Below are 20,932 nucleotides of genomic sequence, written 5' to 3'. Positions count from 1 at the left end.
AGGCTTACTGATTTTATCTGTCTTTTCAAAGAACCAGCTTTTGGTTTTGTTGATTTTCTCCACAGATTTCCTGTTTTCAACTTCATTAATTTCTGCTATTATTTTTATTTTTTTCTACTTCCTTTGGATTTAACTTGCTCTTTGTCCATTTTCTAAGGTAGAAGCTTAGGAGACTGATTTTTACATCTTTCTTCTTTTCTAATATATGCATTCAATGCTATAAATTTTCCTCTAGGCACTGCTTTTACTGTTTTCCACAATTCTTTACCATTTTTGAGTTTGTATTTCGTTCAAAATAATTTGTAATTTCTCAAGATTTCTTTCTTTTTTTTGAGACAAGGTCTCACTCTGTTGCCCAGGCTGGAGTACAGTGGCACAATCGTGGCTTACTGCAGCCTTGACTTCCTGGGCTCAAGTGATCCTCCTGCCTCAGCCTCTGGATATTTCTTCTTTGACCCATGTGTTATTTAGATTCTATTAGACTTTCTATGTAGATCATAATATCTGCAAATAATGAGTTTTACCTTTTTTGTTCTAATCCATACACCTATTTGTATGTATTAATTTGAAAATAGTGCGGTGGGATAAAAAAATTAAAACTCAATATGTATTAGATAATTTAAAACTTTATTGAGTGAAAAAAGAAAATGGCACCTGAATTGTTTAAAAAAATGTAGTAGCAGCAAAATCAGTGTCTGCACAAAACTGATTTTTACAGACACAAATACTAAAATATCCACATTGATATCTATAAACCCATTTTCTTGGGGTTTCTTTCTTGACTACTGTGGTTTCTCTCTTGAGTGATAGAAGGCCATTCTGAATCCTTATAAACAACTTCTTATTTGTAGCCCCAACAAAGGGATTTATCTGTTCCCGGTCAAGCTCTGGACCCTGCAGCCACCACAAACCACTTGTATCGGAATCACTTTGTGTGCCGGCTAAAAATGGCAGATTCCTGGCCTCCCCCAGGACATGATGAATAAGAATCTACGCTTAGGCTTTGATAAAGAGAAAGAGAAAGAAAAGAGAGAAAGAAAGAAAGAGGGGAGAGAGAGAGAGAGAGAACGAATATCTCTGCTGGTATTACCTGTACATTCATAATTTTAACAAGATCCCCCAGTGGGCTGGGCGCAGTGGCTCACACCTATAATTCCAGCACTTTGGGAGGCTGATGCGGGCAGATCATTTGAGGACAGGAGTTCAAGACCAGCCTGGCCAACATAGCGAAACCCTGTCTGTACTAAAAATACAAAACAAAATAGCCACGTGTGGTGGTGTGTGCTTGTGGTTTCAGCTACTCTAGAGGCTAAGGCACAAGAATCGCTTGAACCTGGGAGGCAGAGGTTGAAGTGAGGTGAGATTGCTCCACTATACTCTAGCCTCTAGCTTGGGAAACAGAGCAAGACTCTATCTCAAAAAAAAAAAAAAAAAAAAAAAATCCCCTTATGCTTACAACCCTGAAAATCATTATGGCAGGAGGAGGGGACAGAGAATCTGACTTCCTGAAAAAGGGGGTATCATCGACAAAAATCCAGCCCTGATTTCCTGGGCTAAAGAGACTAGAAGCCTGGAAGAAAAAAATGACTTCAATTCTATGTTCTTTCTTACAACTGCCTTGGCATTCTCTTTGGTACATATATACATGTAAGGAGAACTCTAAAATGACTGGCCCATAATTTATCTGCCTACTGAGATCAAGCCATTGTACTGGTTTGAGGACAGTTCAAAAAAGTCAGTCAGTGCTATTTCTTTCAGTAGACAGAAGAGCTATTCTCTCATGGACATCATTACTAAAAATTAAGCCTTGGAATTTATCAGGGACTCCTGCCACAATAAGAGAGCCTGGAGAATCAGGAGAGAGATGTGAAGGCACCAAGTCACTGGCTGTGATTCTACAGAAGAAACATAATGACTTCAGAGCAAAGCAAAACTCCAGGCCCAACAGTGGGTCAGTGGTTTCATGTTTCCATTGAAGTACTGTTAGTCTAAAAATCTCACAAGGTGTAAAGAAAAGGATTTATCAGATAATAAACATTATTTCAAAACTCACATAGAATTCTAGTAATTTCTAAAAATGATTGTATTATAAATATTAGAACTGTCCCCAAAATAGTCACTTAGATATTTAGATTTTTTTATTTTTTAAAGCCTCAGGTACTTCAGAAACAACTTATACCTATTATAAAACCTCCCATTTCAACACCTGGAGTCATTATTATGACTGTCATTATGATTAAATAATAAAATCTCAGTAAAACAAAGTTAGAAATTTAAAAATCAGTGTTTTTAATAAAAGTTTGCTTTGAGATCTTTACTGCATATAATTGAATTCACTTCTACTTGAATAAACAGTAAACACAATAAATATTCATGTGTTGAAAATCCATGCAGTTCTCAATTAGCAGTCTATAAGGCAGTCTATAAGGAGTAGAGACTATTTCTATGTCTTTTTACAGCACACATTTCTCTTATTTTAAAATTTTAAGCATAATTGTTTTCACGTATACATATGTGTATACATATTTGAGACAGTGTCTCACTCTGTCACCCAGGCTGGAGTGCAGTGGCATGATCACAGCTTACTGCAGTCGACTTCTGGGCTCAAGCAATCCTCCTGCCTTAGCCTCCCAAGTAGCTGGGACTACAGGCATGCACCACCACGCCAGCTAGTTTTTTCTATTTTTTGTAGAGATGAGTCTCACTATGTTGCCTAGGCTGGTCTTGAACTCCTGGGCTCTAGCAATCCTCCTGCCTTGGCCTCTCAAAGTGCAGGGATTACAGGCATGAGCCACTGTGCCCAGCCCTGAAATATCTGTAATGTGAGTTATAGAACCTTGCCCCATGAAACCACAGCCTCTCACCCCAAAACACTTTGCTGTGAGACATAATGTGCCTATGAAAGGTATAGTACATCACTAGTTTTAACAGGCTGCTCAAGTACTAATAAAATAATCACTACTTGATCAAAAATGCATTTGGTATATGCTTTAATTTCATGCATGTATAAGATACTCTTTTTACTTTCTACTTTAATACTGAAAGAGGACAGAAAACTTGTAAATGAGTATTTAAAAACCTGATCCTCTTAAGAACTAAAAGCAGAATCAAATAACAGTTGCCTTTCATAACCAAATGCAGTCATATGCTGGATAACGATGTTTTGGTCAATGACGTACTGCATGTACAATGGTAGTCCCAGAAGATTATAAAACCATATTTTTACTGTCCCTTTTCTATGTGTAGATACTTACCATTGTGTTACAATTGCCTAATGTATTCAATACTACAGTAACATGTTGTACAGATTTGTACCCTAGGACCAACAGGCTATACCAAATAGCCTAGGTGTGTAGTAAGCTATACCATCTAGGTTTATGGAAGTACCTGCTATGATGTTTAATGACAAAATCACCTAACAACACATTTCTCAGACTGTATCTCTGTCCTAAGTGACACATGGCTGTATCACATTGTTAGCTGGCACACTCTCATTCTGGTGCACTCTTACTCTTCCTTTTAAGAGAAGATTTTAAAATGCAATGATTACTGTATATATGGTAATGACCCCCCGTCTCTCAAGGATGGACTCCTGAGAGTGGTCCAAGCCAGGGTTACTGAGTTGTCCGAAGTCACAGTCAGACCAGGGATTGTTTTCCACTGATTATACAGTCCACACAATCAGAATAGTGGGAAGCAAGAGTTTCAGAGCAAAAGAGAGGCACAGAGAATACATTCTAAAGCCATGACAAAATAAACAAGAAATAATAATAATCCAATAGCTTTCCTCATTGAAGTTATTTTTAAAAACAAGCCCAGCATAAAACTGCAAAGACATTAAATATTGCTTTTTAAAAATATAAACAGTTATTGGTGAATTATAGATCTCAATTAGCTCAAAATAACAGTCTTCAAACATACTACATCTGATCTCAGAATATCCATATAGTCTTCCAACTCTGCTACACATGATATTTTCCTCTAAAGTACAGATAAACCTGATAGCTACTTTTTACAACAGCAGAATAAAGATACTGGAGGGTCATCTTCTAATCTGTATTTTCCGGAGTTGGGTAGATCTTTGCACTCTGATATAAATGTACGAAGTTCAGTCTCTGGGAAACCATCTTGTTGGTAATGCTAAACAGAAGAATGTTAAAAGCTTTCATTAATAAGCCCCTTGAAAACAGCTTCATTCCAAATTCAAAATGGATCATTTGGCAAGGGAGGGGGTTTTCTACAGAGAGAGTATAGTTACTTCCGAGTACCTGCAAGGAGATGTAGCCTCTAGAGTCACTCAGGTTTGGCAGAGGTAAAGTGGGCCTGGGATTCTGCAGCTGCCTACCTGTGCTCTCTTTCTGGGTCCACTGAAACCCAAATGGGCACACTGAGTCTAAGTCTTAGTTGTCCTTCCAGGGAGAATTGAGTCAGCCCCATCCCAAGTCGGAGAACCTCTGTCACTACTCTGCCCTGTAGGCCTGTGACTTCCAGACCAGTGTGATGCAGGCATTTTCGAAGGACTATGGTTTAGGCCACAAGAAGCCCAGTGGATTTAAATTAACAAGGATTTCTAGCAGGCTAAGAGATGGAAATCCCTGACCTCGCCCAGAAGACCTCAGCACAGTCTTGGACTCTCCTGAGCTGGCCCAGGTGTCTGGACAAAGGTCTGCATGCTGTAAGGGAACTTTCCAATCTGCACACCCTTTTGGAGTCAGTCTTCCAAGCAGACAAGTTTGTTTAAGGGCCTCATATTTATATCAGTTTGGGACCTAAAATTTCTAGGACATGCCATGATTAGAAAGGATCAAAAGTAACTTAGCTTGCCCATTTGGCAAGGGCCCTGAACCCACGGAGAGAGGTTAGCATCTAAAATACGAGTTTCAGGCTTATGTCATCAAAGGTGAAAACTCATGTTACCCTTAGAGCTCTCAGATGTCACCCTCGAATAACACATAGTTCTCTGCATGCAGAGTTGGAGGCAGTGAACTTTTAGAGTACCATTTGGAAGGATCTGAAGTTACAACTACATTCTTTCCCAGTTGCCTTGGTGATCTGAAGGACACATCTGCTGAGCAGATGAAAGAGCAAGGAGGACATTTGGTCCCTGAAATCTTGTTCAGTAAGGATGAAGTCACAGCCCTGGCTTCATGAGCAAAGTATTCATCATTATCAGCTCCAAACCAAGGCATTCTCTTTATCTCTAGGGCCAACCACATGGCTTCATGTTTCTTTACCCCTCTCATACCCAGAAAGAAAAGTCCCCAAGTGGAAGTGTCTATGCCACAAATACACCTAACAGTATAAGGTTATTGGAAATGTAAACATATGTGGATATTTATTCTGCCTTTTTTTGTGTTCCCCACAATATTTTGGCTTTCTGAAATGCCATATGTTTTATTCACTCAATATCTACTAACCCTTTTCATTCTTTATTTAGTTTTTCACTCTTTACCCCCCAGACTTCTAATGACCCTTATAATTCTAATAAAAGGTTGGAAAGCTTGTGTGAGAAAGCATAACTACTTAGAGACTAAGACTTTCAACATTTAATTTTCCCTCTATTTCTGTTTATCAGTCTCTAAAAATAAGGTCCTTTTTTTGCTATCCTGAAGAAAGTAACATTCCATCAACTTTTCTTCTGCCTTTAGGTACTGAATTTTACTGCTACACTACAAGTTATGGGACAATGCTACTACTTAAGGCTCTTGATAAACCTACCTTAATTGTTTCATATGTATCAGTGATCAGTGCAATGAAAAGACTTAAAATCATATATATGAAGAGGCTGATGAATGAGTAGAGGTAAATTCTACTAAACAGCCAGACCAAGTAACTTTTTTGCTGCATTTTTGCAAACGTGGCAAACATATCGTCTCCATTTATCAGAGAGAAAAGGCACTCAGAGACCATGTTCAGAGAACGAAACTGGAAAAAGAAAAGAGAAAAGTTCACTTTATTCCATGTTCCTTCCCATTGGAGACCTCTGTTCATGACATCATATTAAAGATAATGGGACCAGATAACCCAAGTTACCATTTTCAAACAAATAACCTGAGGTAACCACACACATTTGCTTTGTGATGCATATAACATATATAAGCCTACTATTTTTTTCCTGGGACAAGCAGCTTTCTCTTGGAGCAGCCTGAATCAAATGCAGGAGCTGGTCTGCACCCTCAGTGCTTTTCTGAATCAAACCTTGCATCTGCCCTTTACCTTAAAGAGACCTTGAAATGCCTGTGCAGAGATACCCAGGTCCCAACCATGCATGCTCATACATTTCATTTTAAAGTTTATTTCATTTAAGGGCATAATATTCCAAACTATAGCTGTAGTAACAAAATTTTCAAATATTTCTACAAGATTCCCCCTATGCTACTTTTTAAATAAAGTCACATTTTGAGAAGGCTTATCTGAATAGACTGCTCTTGGATATACTGATGAATCAAATTGACTAAACTTGACTTCACTGGTGGTAAACGGAACTGAATTACCTGATATATTGCAAGAAAGAATTTGAGACAGTTGAGTACATCAAATATTCTCTCAAGCCGGTCACACCCTATCACTTTATAAATATGGCACTAGATAAACTACCTTCAACATTTTAAGCTGAATCACAAAACAAAAGGAGTTCATTGAAAAAGGATAACAAGCCACTGGCACTATGCTAACGGCTTAATAGTAATAGGAAAAAAGTTGTTTATCAGTACCTTGTCATGGTAAGGCCCCAGCACGATCCATCCACAGAAGCAGTAGCCTAAGTAAATCATAGCTGCACAGCAGCAGAACCTGATGACATTGGGCAGCGCTGCCTGAAGGGTCAAAATGAGGAGCTGGGAAAGTAAGAGAGGCCATTAGAATCGCTTTGTCCTTTAGCCAAAGCAGTGCAATAACTTTGAGAGAAATACCAACAGCATGGAGATCCGTGGAATTCCTTACATTGTACTTTGCAAAGAAACCGAGGTATCGGATGACTCCAAGCCACACAAGCATGGTAGAAGTCCCAAGAAGTATGCTACAGACATCATAACTAGTTAGACTCTAAGACAAAGTGGAAAAATGTAATCAGATTATACAGCAGAAATTCATTTGGCAATAAATATTGAGGTAACTGTGAGTCAGGCACTGTTCTAGGTGCTAAGGATAAAGCAGTGAACAAACAAAATTCTCTGCTGTCATAAAGCTTACATTCTAGTGGAGGGAAGAGAGAGACAATAGAAATAAGTTAATAGAAACTTTGGGACATTTGCTGCTGATAATTGCTGAAGAGAAAATTCAGAGGAGGGGATGAGGAATGGGTATGCGTTTGTCATTTTAAATACAGTGACCAGAGAAGGTCTCACTAAAAAGGAGGCATTTGAGCAAAGATCTGAAGGGAGGGAGGGAGCAAATCAGGGAAAAATCTAGGGGAGAAGACTTCCAGGCACAGGGACTGGCAAGTGCAAAGGCCCTGAGACAGGAGGGTGCTTGGCAAGATAGTGCATCTGGCTGGAGTGAGCAATAGAAAATGTATACAGTTATAGAGATAAGGTGGCACTCACCAAGTTTGTCTTTTCCTCTAACTCAACTGCGGAGATTTGAGAACCACAAACAGAGGTGACATGATCAGATGTTGGCTGCTGTGGTTGAGAGCAGGTTGTTGGAGGAGTGAGGAGAATATTGCAATAATATAAATGAGAGATGGTAGTTTCGACCAGGCTGGTAATAGTGGAATTGATGAGGTGATTTTTTTTTTTTTTTTGAAACAGGGGTCTTACTGTGTCACCCAGGCTGGAGTGCAGTGTCACAACCACAGCTCAATGCAGCCTTGACTTCCCGGGATCAAGAAAGCCTCCCGCCTCAGCCTCCCAAGTAGCTTGGATTACAGACACATGCCACCTTGACAGCTAATGTTTTTTTATTTTTCATAGAGATGGGGTCTCACTGTGTTTCCCAGGCTGGTCTGGAACTCCTGGGCTCAAGCCATTCTCCTGCCTCAGCCTCTCAAAAGTGCTGGAATTATATGAGCCACAGTGCCTGGCCAATGAAGGTAGAACAATAGGATTTCCTCTTGGATTAGATATGGGAAAGAGGAGATTAGTGAAAGAGAGGAGTCTATGATGAATCCATGATTTTTGGCTTGAGTAACTGATGAGAGTTACCATTAACTGAAATTAGAAAGGCTATAGGAGAAGCAGGTTTTGACTGCAGAGGTGGGGGCTTTAGATGTTCTGTTTTAGGTGTGTTAAATTTGAAAGGAAAAGCCGACATCCAAGTGGAAATATAGACTAGATGGTGGGCATGCAAATCTGGAGTTCAGGGAAGAATTCTAAGTGGGGGTATAGATTTGGGAATCATTGGCATATAGATACGAAGCTATGGGACATGATGAGATTACCAAGACAGTGGCAGAAAGAGAAGATGTCCAAGCACTATGCCTTGAAGCATTATCTCCTTAATAGGTTGGTGAGATGAGAGGGAACCAGCCAAGGCAAGTCAGAAGACCAGCTAGTGACTCAGGAGGAAAACCAGGTGATAGTCCAGTGAAAGCATGTGCTCGGCAGTGTTCGAAGCTGCTGCTAGGTCAGGATGAGGGTACATAGTTGGTTATTGGACTTATCAGCATGAGAGGACGCTGAAAAGAACACTTTCCTTGGCGTGGCAGGGCAGCCTGATTGGAACAGACAGAAAGAATGAGATTTTGGGGGGCTGTGAAGTGGGAGGATTGCCTGAGCCCAGAAGTTTGAGGCTGCAGTGAGCTATAATCGCACTGCTGCACTCCAGCCTGCGTAATAGAGTGAAACCCTGTCTCTTTAAAAAAACAGGTGGGGGAGGGGAGAAGCAGAATCAGAAACAAGATTAACTACTTTTTTTTTAGATATTTTGCTAAATAAATGAGTGTAGTAAGTTAGGGGGAGGAATTAGGGTTGAGATATTATCTCTTAAGAAAAGGGGCAAAAACATGCTAATAGGAATGACCTTGTAGAGAGAGGGAAACTGATGATCTCCAAGAGAAGGAAAACTAGCTGGAGCTGTGCCCGTGAATAAACAAGTGGTGATGGCCTCTAGTAGGCAGGTGGGAGGGGCTGGCCCTGAATAGTGGCCTAAATAATATATCCACAGAAAAAAAGCACAGTATATGGGAACTGATGGCAGGAGGCAGATAAATTAGGTGGGGGTTTGTGGAAATTCTGTGTTTTTTTCTATTATTTTTGTGAAATAGGAAGTAAGGTCATCAGCTTAGAATGAGGATAGAACAAGGGTATTAGAGGTTTCAGAAAAGAAGAAAACATGATATGATCCTCTGTGAGGCAGAGACAGTGAATAGTCTAGAAAAATATAGAAATATATTTTGTTAGACACCATTTAGGGTTCACTGAAATTAATGATAATTTAGGTTGGTAAAAAAATAAAGATTTGCTGCACATCTCTCCCCTTACTCCTCTTTTTTGTTGTTTTGGTTTTTTGTTTATTTGTCCCTAAAGTTAAACATCTATTCCAATAATACATACTATAGCCACATATAGTGGCAGCTGCTAAGTGTCGACCTAAAGACATTCTCGCCTTCCTAGGCACATGCATGGGCTGTGTTCCCCGGCTCCCTCTGCAGTTAGGATTGACTAAATTCTATCCAGTAGGATATGTACAGAAATAAAGTTGGCTGCTCTTGAGCCAAGCCATCGCTCTATGGGAGAGCTTCCACCATACCGTGTTTTTGCTTCCCATAGGCTGCAACCTGTTTGAGGCAACACAGCAGTAATCATGTAGTCAGGGCAAGTCCTTAAGGGGTGGCAGAGAAACAAAATGGGAGGAGCGTGGGTGCCTGAATGACTGTGAGACATTGAGCTACTCACCAATCTGTAAAACCCATCCTGACTATTACATAAGAGAGAAATAAGCTCCTATCTTCTCTAAGCCATTGCATCTGGGGTCTCTGCCCGGGTTTATAACCAGCTCCCCAAGTGACTCAATCAGTTGCATCAAGACTAGGGAAACATAAGTTTGAGCAAGATTAGTTTGAACGCTATTAGTTTTTTAATTTGACTTTTATTTTGTGGGACAGTTGATTTTTTAGGCTAGGTTAGTCTTAAAATGGATAAGCTTGTAGCACATCAATGGGAAAGTAAGAAAATGGGAGCATTCTCACTTTGAATGGACGGAGGAAACAAACGCAAGCATGCACACCATAGTGCCTTGACCTCACTTTCCCCTACAGCCCCACTCATTTTTGTTAAAGATTCGAGCATTTCTTGTAAGATTTAAAAAAAAAAAAAAAAAAAACTCTTACCTTAGTTACCTTGGTTGTGTATGAATTTTGGTGTGTGTAAGAATTCATAGGCCCTGCCGAAGAGTCTGAACTCAGTAGGTGTAACATGGTACATTTTTACCAGGCACCCAGTGATTCTGATGCAGTGGTTTGTGGATCACACTTTGAAAAACTCTGCCTAAGAGACCTCCTGACTCGATTTAAGAAAATTACCATTACCAATTTCAAGTCTACTTGATATACAGTTTGGAAAAAACAATTCATTCTGAAAATTCTCACATTCTGGAAAAATACATTACCATTAATGCAAATCTGACACTAACAATAGCATGATTAGGAAAAAAATTACCTTAGCTTGGATTTCCATTTTTAGAATTGATCCAATGATTGTTAATATGTCACTAATAATAATCATAATGTACCATCCATTGACAAATTCCATTTGATCAGAAACAGAAACTTCCTTCTTATAATGCAGGAGGAAAAAATTGACCAACTCCTTTAGGGAAAAGAGGGGAGGCATAGTGAATGTCTCTGTCAGTCAAAATGTCAGTAGCAGTCCTAGAAAGCAACATTCCCTACCTGCTGAAGCTGAAGTCCTCTAATCACAGATCTAATGCAGAGGATTAACGAAACCAAGCAAGTCAGAATAACAAAGGCATCAAAGATCATCATGTAATGAGTGTTCTTCTGCACTGAAAGCAAAGAGGATTACATGGTGCTTATGTGGTGGGACATTAATATGGTGACATCTTCTTTTTAGAATCATTTAAATAATTCAAGCATTCTTTCTGGTAAGACAACAAAGAAGCCCTGATAAATGTTCTTCCAATTAGTATTTAAAGAAGGGTAAAAGTCCTTCTTTTAAAAAATTACCACAACTGGGGCTGGGCGTGGTGGCTCACACCTGTAATCCTAGCACTTTGGGAGGCCGAGGCGGGCGGATCACAAGGTCAGGAGATCAAGACCATCCTGGCTAACACAGTGAAACCCCGTCTCTACTAACAATACAAAAAAATTAGTCGGATGTGGTGGTGGGTGCCTGTAGTCCCAGCTACTTGAGAGGCTGAGGCAGGAGAATGGTGTGAACCTGGGAGGTAGAGCTTGCAATGAGCCAAGAACGTGCCACTGCACTCCAGTCTGGGCGACAGAGTAAGACTCTGTCTCAAACAAACAAACAAAAATCACCACACAATTAAAGATCATTCCAAGATCTTTAATTATAAGCCTGTGGTCTTTTGTTCTTAATACAATTACTTCCTTGCATATATTTATATTTTTTTTTCCTGAGATCGGGTTTCACTCTGTTGCCCAGGCTGGAATGCAGTGGCACAATCAAGCTCACTGCAGCCTCAGCCTCCCAGGTGAGGGCAATCCTCCCACCTCAGCCTCCCTCATAGCTGGAACTATAGGTATGTGCCATCATACTGGGCTAATTTTAAAATTTTTTTGTAGACACAAGGTTTCACTTTGTTGCCATGGCTGGTCACGAACTCCTGGTCTCAAGTGATCCACTCACCTCAGCTACCCAAAGTGCTGAGATTACAGACATGAGCCAGCATGCTCAGGCCCACCTCCCTGCATATTCTATTAAAATATACTTATCTAGGTATAAAATATTTATTATGCATTCACTATGTGCCAGACATTTTTCTAGATGTTAGGATACAGTGGTGAACAAGATAGACAAGGTCCTTGATCTTGTGGAACTTCTATTTTACTACAAAGAAGTAAACAAACACATAACGAAATACTTTCAAATAGGAGTAAGTAATAGACAGAAGATAAATCACAATAGCTTACATGCATTGAGCACATGTCTTGCCAAGCATAGCTCTAAACACTTTATATGTGTTAACCTGTTTGATCTTCACAGCAACTCCAATGAGATAAGCATGATTATCCCCACTTTGCAGGTGAGAAACCTGAAGCACAGAGAGGTCACATGATTTCCCCACAGTTGCAGGGCTAGTCAGTGGAAGAGTTGGGGGAAAATCTGTGCAGTTTGTTTCCAGTGTCCATCACTCTATGTCAGTGGTTCTTAGCATTTTTGGGGAGCTTGTTAGAGATGCACATTCTCAGGTCCTATTCCAGACCCACTGAATCAGAAACTGGGTTTCTGCAAGCACTCCAGGTGATGCTAAAGTTTGAGAACTACTGCTGTATATGAGGGAGGTTAGTGTGGGGCAATGTGGAAGCAGAGAGGTTGATTTATATTGCGTAGTAAAGGAAGGCCTCACTGAGGGAGCAGGCAGTTTTAGCGGAAACCTGAGTGGTAAGAAAGAGCCACCCTTATGGAGATTTTGGAGAATCGAAAGTGTGAAGTCCTGGCCAGCATGCGTGGAGCCAATGGAGAGAGGTAGGTAGAGGTGTCAGCCATTGTACACACTCTGCCACAGAGCTTGTCTCTATTTAACAAGTTAGACTGCTCTCTGCTGACAACAAAAGAAAGTACTTAAGACTAGTTCTGTGATGAAGCATCCCATTAATATCTGCCAAGGAGCATAATTACTACATAAATGTGTAAATTGATTTTAGAGAAACTTAAAAATTAAGAAACAAACATTTGAGAGAATGCCTAGGTGCCAGACACTTGTGTACGCCCTCATTCTCCTTATTCTGGTGTTTGTGGAGAAGCATTACGAAGTATACAGATGACAAAACAGGCTTGTGTTTCAAATGTGACTCAAGAGCCTCATATATTTGAAGTCACCTATTAGTGAAAAAAATACTATGATGGCAACACTTCATTTTATGTACTCTTTCTCATTATTACGTCTGAACTTGGCAAATCAATTAGTAAGAAACTTTAGAACTGTGATTATCCAAGTATAGTCTGAATAAGACCTATTTATACATTTCTAGACCCCAGACCTATTGGCTTGCATACAGCTGGGGAAACTACATCATAGCAGGTACCCAGGATGATTCTTCTGCTGATTAGAATCTGAGAATTCCTCATCTAGTGACCATTAAGTCCAGTACAATGTACCATTATGTTACTTATGAGGGACTAGAAAATTAGATAAATTCTTTTCAGGCAATTTCTCCAGTTCAGCTCCAAAATTCTTGACAGTATTTGGTCTACACCTGAATTCTTGTCCATATTTCTAAGAATAGATCCTTTCCTCTTTTAGTATACTTTTAAATGGACTGAAGACAATCGTAATATGTGGGGCTTCAGGGTCACATCCTACCCGACTTGCCCCTGGCTTCTGAGCCTTAGTTTCTTCATCTGTAAAAATAAGGATCCTGCCTATCTTAAGGGCATTTTAAAATATTAAAATGAAGAAAATTAAGGTGGAAGTAGGTATACAGCATGCACTCAGTAAGTGTTGGTCTGGGAGGGTGTATGTAGGGTTTTGGTGGCATGGGACTGTGAGTACATTCTTGGTCAAGAGTGGGCAAGTGAGGGCACAAGGAGAGGAAGGCCATTTCAGTTATTAATGACTCACATATTGCCTGAAACACCAGTAGAGGTTTAGGGACTTAAAAATGGTCTAATCTTCTATTTGCTGTTCTACATATCCAGAGGGTAGTGTTTTAATAACCATTTTCCATTATTTAATAACCATTCTGAAAACTAGTAATGCTCATCACTTACTTGATCCAGATACATGCCAGTCTTTACATTCTCTGATGGAAATGTCATTATCTAAACTTATTTTAATTCTTCCACTATGGGCCTTGTTGTCAAATGTTATCTGTGAAGACAGGAAAACAGTCAAAAACATACTTAAAGTTTTTGAAACCAAGAAACATCTACACATTATTTAGGAAACAATTCTTTCAAGGGGACAGGAGACCCAGATTCTCATCTCCAATCTGTTGCTAACTCCGTTCAACCATGGGAAGTTCCTTTCATTTCTCTGTGAAATGAGAAGGATGAACTAGATCTTCTACAGAGACTCTGTAGTCTCTAAAACGTTATATGTCTAGGACAGCATTTCCACTCCAAATAACTTATATAACAAGGGCACTTCTTCCTGCTCTCCACTCTAAGTACCTCCAGATACCTTCTTCATATGAGCAAGAGTTGGTACAACTGTGCTTTCTCCCAAATTCCGGCAGGACCTCAGGTGGGGGTAGATTTTCAGTGCTGCTATAATTTTTTCTAATACAAAGGCTCATTATTTTGCTTTAAGACATTTCAAGTGGAGCTTTTTTGATTTTTATTCTGGGTCTAGATTTCTTAGTCACATTGGCACCACATGTATTATAAATGGTTTGGTGACCGGGAGTCAGCAGTCACATCTTGCTTCAAGAATAACCACTTCAGGACACCAGGGGCCAAGGAGGACAAAGCTAGGCCAGAACACCTTCCATAGTTCTACTGTCCTCCTTATGCAAGGACAGGGAAGGCAAGGCAAGAAAATCATTCCATTTCATTTCTGCCTCTTCTCTTTCTCTCAAGTCCTGAAGAAAAAAAGTTCTTTGAAAACTCTGTCATTTAAATAAATTGTACTGAATCTTCTCCATATGGGGTCATCAGAAACACTTCAAATACAAGATTTCAAATGACTTTTAAAAGTTCAATCACTGTATTTCTCCTCACGAGGGATTGTAAACTTCTTTCTTTGACAAGCAACTGAGGGCATAGTCAGTGTCTGCCCATATCCCTAATGGCTACAAGACCCAGCCTATGGCCTCGTGCAAGGAGGACGCTCAGTGTTATTTGATTGAGTCAGAAATCTTTGCCACGGAGAAGCCATGCTTTTCCTACACAAAGGGCCCCTCTGGCTTTTACAAATAATAGATGCTCACTAAATATCTATTGAGTAAAAAACTGGGGTTTAATGTCAATCACATCTCAGTAAGCTGAATCCCAAACAAAGAAGAAAAATAATGGATGGGATTAGAAAAAATTAGATAGCACAGAAGAAAAAATAGTGAGTTTGAAAATACAGCAACAGAAACTATCAAAAATGAAACACACTGAAAAAAACTGAAACATAAAACAAACAGATCATTAGTGAGCTATGGGACAACTCCAAGTAATCAAATACAGACATATTTGTCTCAGAATCTCTGAAAAGGTGGGGGCGAGTGACAAAAATATTTTAAGAAATCATGCTGAATATAAAATATAATGACAACTATAAACCTACAGATCCAAGATGCTCAGTGAAACCTAAACACAGGAAACATTAAGAAAACAACACCAAAGCATTTCACAATCAAATTGTTTAAAATCAGAGATAAAGGAAAAATTTAAAAGCCAACAGATGGGAAAAAATATCCCATAGAGAAGAACAAAGATAAAGATGACAGCAGATTTCTCATCAGACACAATGCAAGCTAGAAGAACAACATCTTTAAAGTGCTGAAGAAAAAAACAGTCAACCTAGATAGAATTTTATAGCCAGGGGCACTACCTTTAGCAAAGGAAGGCTTGGAATAGAATAATGATTACCAGAGGCTAGAAAGGGCACTGGGGAGGCGTGAGGGATAAATAAGGGTTAGTTAATGGGTACAAAGACACAGTGAGGGCCAGGCGTGGTGGCTTATGCCTGTAATTCCAGCACTTTGGGAGGCCGAGGCAGGTGGATCACGAGGTCAAGAGATCGAGACCATCCTGGCCAACATGGTAAAACCCCGTCTCTACTAACAATACAAAAACTAGCTGGGTGTAGTGGTGCGTGCCTGTAGTCTCAGCTACTCGGGAGGCTGAGGCAGGAGAATCGCTTGAACCTGGGAGGCAGAGGTTACAGTGAGCCGAGATCATGCCATTGCACTCCAGCCTGACAACAGAGTGAGAATCCATCTCAAAAAAAAAAAAAAAGATACAGTGAGATAGAAGAAATAAGATCTAGTGTTTAGTAGCACAATATGGCAACTATAGTTAATAATTTATTTTATATTTCAATATAAATAAAGGAGTAGATTTGGAATATTCCCAACATAAAGAAGTGATAAATATTTGAGGTGGTGAGTGTTGTCCCAATTACCCTTATTTCATCATTACACACTGAATGCTTGCATCAAAATATCACCTGTACCCCATAAATATGTATTCGTAAAAGTTTTATTTAAAAGATGCTAATAAGAACTTTAAAAAGGAAGGCAAAATACTTTTTTAAACATACAAAAGCGGAAAGTGCAGACCTGTACTGTAAGAAATGTTACAGGAAGCCCTTCAGGCAGAAGGAAAATAATACCAGATGCAAACTGGGAGCTACACAGAATGAAGCACACTGGAAATGGTAGCTACATGGGCAAATATAAAGATGTTTTTGTTATTATTTAAATCACTTTAAATCACTTTTTAATTGACTCTTTAAAGAAAAAATAATAACATATATTGTGGGTTTATAACACATGTAGAAATACATTATATGGCCACAATAGCACAAGGGCCAAGATGGGAGAAATGGAAATACATTGTCATAAGGTTCTTATACTGTATGCAGTGGTATAACTTGAAGGTAGACTGTAATACGTTAAAGGCATATACTACAAACCCCAAACATGGAAACATCCATGGTGAGGAAACTACGTAACAGGAACCCTTGGCAGTAACCTTTAGCTGACAGCCAGCCATAGACAGCTGAGAGCCAACCACACAGAACCTAAAAACACCTATTCCTTTTGTGTTTGAAAATCTATACGAGGCACTGTTCATGGTACTAGAAATAGTACAGTGAACAAAACAAGGTCCCTGCTCTCCCAGAACTTATACAGAGGTGCAGAAGACATAATTAACAAGTAAACTTATTATTATAGCAAAATAGAGCTAGATGTATCAATGTTTCCCTTATGCACATTCAAGTGAAAATATCCTATATTTTTTTATCACACCATAATCCAAGGCTATGAAACATAATCAGATAAAACAATTTTTCTCCAGACTGGAACCAAATTCAGACTGGCCCACACTTACAGTCAGAGTAAAGTCATAACAGTCAGGGAGTTCTTGATGACGAACTGTCTGCAGATTAATGGCTTTCAGTTTAAACTGAAGCTCCACTGTTAGGAGTCTAGAAAACAGAGGCGATTTTAGTTCTGTGGCAATATATACATACAAACATAAGTTATACTCCTATCTGCTCCCCTCACCTGTGGAAGTCCAGTGTTAAGTTCAGTTTATTTTCTGCTGGTGTCCCAATGTGGAAAGATTCATCTGGCTCTACAAAGAAACACTCTGCCATAGAAAGGAACAAAAACATGATACAGTACTTTAATAAATAAGACTGCATTTCGAAAGGCTTACATTTAAGACCAGTTATTCAGATTCTATTATTTTTCTGAATTAAAATTTTAAAAGCTAAATAAACATTGATAACACATGACTCATTTGTTTTTAAGACCTACTTTCTGGAGTGGATGGAGGCTAGACAAAGATCTGAACTTTATATTGTTAATGTTATATAAATGCTCTCTTCATTTTTAAGCCTAACCTTTGAGTCCCTCCCCATTTTTCTTTCCTAAGCATAGGATTTGAAGCACTTGCAGTAATTACAGTAATATTTTCTAAGCAGTTTGAAGGATCTATTTTTAAAACAGTATGTGCTAACAATGTTCCTTCAATACACACCCCCCCACACACACCAAAAAGGGAAGACAGCATTTTAGAAAGTTTTCACTAGTCGGCACTATTATCAGTATTACCTCTTGAAAAAAAGAATCCTAGTGGTTGTTGTTAAAAGTATTTTGAATACTTATTTTTTAACTCAATGACCTAAGCTAATATTTTAGGTATAATTGCAAATAGAACTTTGCTAAGAAGAATAAGCCATGCTATTCCATGTTCTGATTCTCATTCCTCCCCTTCAATCTGCCCCAAAAGATGCATGATAGTGAAGCGATATTGGGGCAAGAGTTATACACCAAGAGTTTGCAAGCATAATGTTTTACAAGCATAATATCTATCTATTAATACTTCACTGGCATGTCCTGCACAAGAGATGGTATAATACGGTAGCTAAGAGCACAAACAGACTGGGCCAAATTTCAGCACTGCCTCTTCTAGCTCCATCTTGGGCAGACCATGTAACTCTCTGAGCCATACTTTAGTCTTCTATAAAAGGGGATAATAATAATCCTTGACTTGCTGGGTTTTCTTGAGGATTCTTGAGTTATAGTAAAGGGCTCAGAACAGTACATGACACGTAATAACTCCTATATCATTCTTACTATGTCCTAATAGCACAGACCAAATCAATGTTTTCAAAGATGAAATTACTAATTTTAAATATAAATTGAGGCATTAAAAATTGAAGTTCTATGTTATAGAAGAACATCACCAGTTTCAATTTCTGGATCGATGTCAAAGGTATCATTTCCAGGGTAGATGTGTCCTCGCTTGTAGAAGTGCTGACAGATTGCCATAGCAGACTGCTCGATACCCTTGTTCTCATAAGCATGATTCCCAACGGAGACATTGTATAGCTGCAAGTACTTCAACCAAAACGAGAAACAGAAAATGGGAATGCCAGCCAGGGCAGAAGTGAAGCCATAACTCCTCTCCCTCCCCACCTCTGATACTGGCAGGTTCCCACCTCCCCCTTGAGATAGAGACATTCACCTTGATAAACAGGGTAAGTGACTTGCTGCTGTGCACTAGGAAGGCAAAGGGCTATCACGAATTAGAGTTAGTCTAGATTCAAGCCTCATTTATGTGACAAACTTTCTGACCTTCTAGTTCCTTATCTGCAAAATTAAAGTCTGAAGCCACTTAATCTTTGCGTTTCTTTCCTCCCTTAAAGAATCATGTTTAGGAACTGACTGTGACATTCAATGTAAATACATATTTTATTTATCTTTAAACTATCTCCTGTAAGGTCAGAGTTCTACTTTAACACTGTAGTATAAGAAGTGGGGTACAATTATTATAGGCTAGCCAGCAGAACTTTTTTTTTTTTTTGAGATGGAGCCTCGCTCTGTCGCCCGGGCTGGAGTGCAGTGGCGGGATCTCAGCTCACTGCAAGCTCCGCCTCCCGGGTTCACACCATTCTCCTGCCTCAGCCTCCCGAGTAGCTGGGACTACAGGCGCCGCCACCACGCCCGGCTAATTTTTTGTACTTTTTAGTAGAGACGGGTTTCACCATGTTAGCCAGGATGGTCTCGATCTCATGACCTCGTGATCCGCCTGTCTCGGCCTCCCAAAGTGCTGGGATTACAGGCTTGAGCCACCGCGCCCGGCCAGAACTATTTTTTAAGAAAGTATTGGTTTAACCTTTATCTTTGCAATATTATAATTTAATCACCTTTATAGCAATATTGCCTATCCTAGCAGGTCCTCTACATTTAAAAAAAAATTACCTTTACACATAAGAATCTTATGGTGCCTTGGAATAACTGTCATCTTAAATTCTTAATGTTTTCAAAATGAAGTGTTTTTGGAGCAATATGTCTGGTACAATTGGTCATTCTGTCATTCTTGAAATTAACAACTTTGTGTGATCGACACATAGAAAATCTGCTAAAACATATGTGTGAAGCATACTATAACAAATGAAGACAATAATTTCTAATATGGGATGGATTTTGAGTTGGACCTTGTCAAGGTCACTAATGAGCAGCATATTACCAAATCTGATGCCTAGTTCTCAGTCTTCCTATAACTTAATATCTCCATGGTATCTGATGCAAGATTTCAAGTCTTCAGAGAGGCCTTTTCTGACCACTCTGAGACTACTGTTATTGCCTTATGCTGGTTTATTTTTCTTCATAGCACTCATCATTACCCTAAACCAAAAGATTTTAGTTAACTTGTTTAAAATCTATCTCCCCCATTAGAATGCAAGTTCCATAGGACAGGGAATTTATCAATCCACTGCTCTAACACCAGCCCTGCAGGCACACAGTAGGTGCTCAAATATTTGTCAAGTGAATGGTGAGGTGAAAAATTACAATAATGCGATGGAGCTCTTCATTACTAGAGCTAATCTGTGCACAGTGAGTTGGTAAACAGGGTAAGATAGATGATTATGGCACCAAGCTTTCTGTTAGCATTAGGATTGGGAAAGTGAGCCAGAAATCTACGGTAATAGAGGCAAGCTTCCTAAGCTAGTAAACAACATTACGTTTGGCATATAGGGGTAAAGTAGAATAATGCTGGAGATACTCAGTTTTGAGATTTTTGTTTTCCATTTAAGGTACCCAGTAGACCAGTGTGCCTAGAACATATGATGTGTAATGGGAAGTAAATCGGGACAGGCAAGCAGGGGTCACGAAGCGCAGTCATAGCTGCAATGCGGCCCTACAACCCTCCCAGAGTCCAGGTGTAATTGTGAGGCAGTCCCCACAGGAATCCCCTAAATGGCTGAAACTCCTGACCACAGAATCTTATGTCTTAAACCTTTTAAGGTCTTGAACTGTGAAAGGTCTGAGGCCCATGGCTGCAGGTACCTGTTAACATTATACCTATATACACAACATAGTTAAATTATATAATATATACATTATCTATATATGCTATAGCCAGACTTCCTTGAGCTCTTCATATGGCTCTTTGTGTAGGTCTGAGCATCTGGCAAGAAGTGGGTAATCTAGGGAAGCAACAGGGCTGTGTCCAGCTAGAGGGCAGCTCTAGAGCCCAAGACAGAGGGTTACGGGACAGAAATGTGGTATGAGATGATGGTTGGAACTAACGATGGCGAGACAGCACAGAGCAGCCAAGTGGCCAAGGCCTTGGTGGAGCTTTAACTAGACTGGGCATCCATCCCTCCTGGTCTCTGCAGT

At 39.5% G+C, this 20,932-nt stretch overlaps 1 protein-coding gene across 2 annotated transcripts in view; it reads right to left on the bottom strand.

The window, feature by feature from the left end:
- Positions 1–2,973: 2,973 nt before the first annotated feature.
- The window catches only part of MCOLN3 (mucolipin 3), a 29,801-nt gene continuing 11,842 nt past the window's right edge, over positions 2,974–20,932 (bottom strand). For both annotated transcript variants that reach the window (XM_023207375.2, XM_023207365.3), the window contains 10 exons: positions 18,493–18,646; positions 17,306–17,390; positions 17,130–17,226; positions 13,854–13,953; positions 10,832–10,944; positions 10,599–10,748; positions 6,943–7,044; positions 6,714–6,836; positions 5,719–5,925; positions 2,974–4,140 (listed from right to left, as the gene is read on the bottom strand). In XM_023207375.2, the coding sequence (XP_023063143.1) occupies positions 4,006–4,140; positions 5,719–5,925; positions 6,714–6,836; positions 6,943–7,044; positions 10,599–10,748; positions 10,832–10,944; positions 13,854–13,953; positions 17,130–17,226; positions 17,306–17,390; positions 18,493–18,646 (1,266 nt within the window). In that variant the 3' untranslated portion in view covers positions 2,974–4,005. The remainder of the gene's footprint in view (positions 4,141–5,718; positions 5,926–6,713; positions 6,837–6,942; positions 7,045–10,598; positions 10,749–10,831; positions 10,945–13,853; positions 13,954–17,129; positions 17,227–17,305; positions 17,391–18,492; positions 18,647–20,932) is intronic.

This window comes from Piliocolobus tephrosceles, chromosome 1 (assembly GCF_002776525.5).
Source record: "Piliocolobus tephrosceles isolate RC106 chromosome 1, ASM277652v3, whole genome shotgun sequence".
Lineage (NCBI taxonomy): Eukaryota > Metazoa > Chordata > Mammalia > Primates > Cercopithecidae > Piliocolobus > Piliocolobus tephrosceles.
The sequence above is the reverse complement of the archived record's forward strand: the minus strand, read 5'-3'. Positions and strand labels throughout refer to the sequence as shown.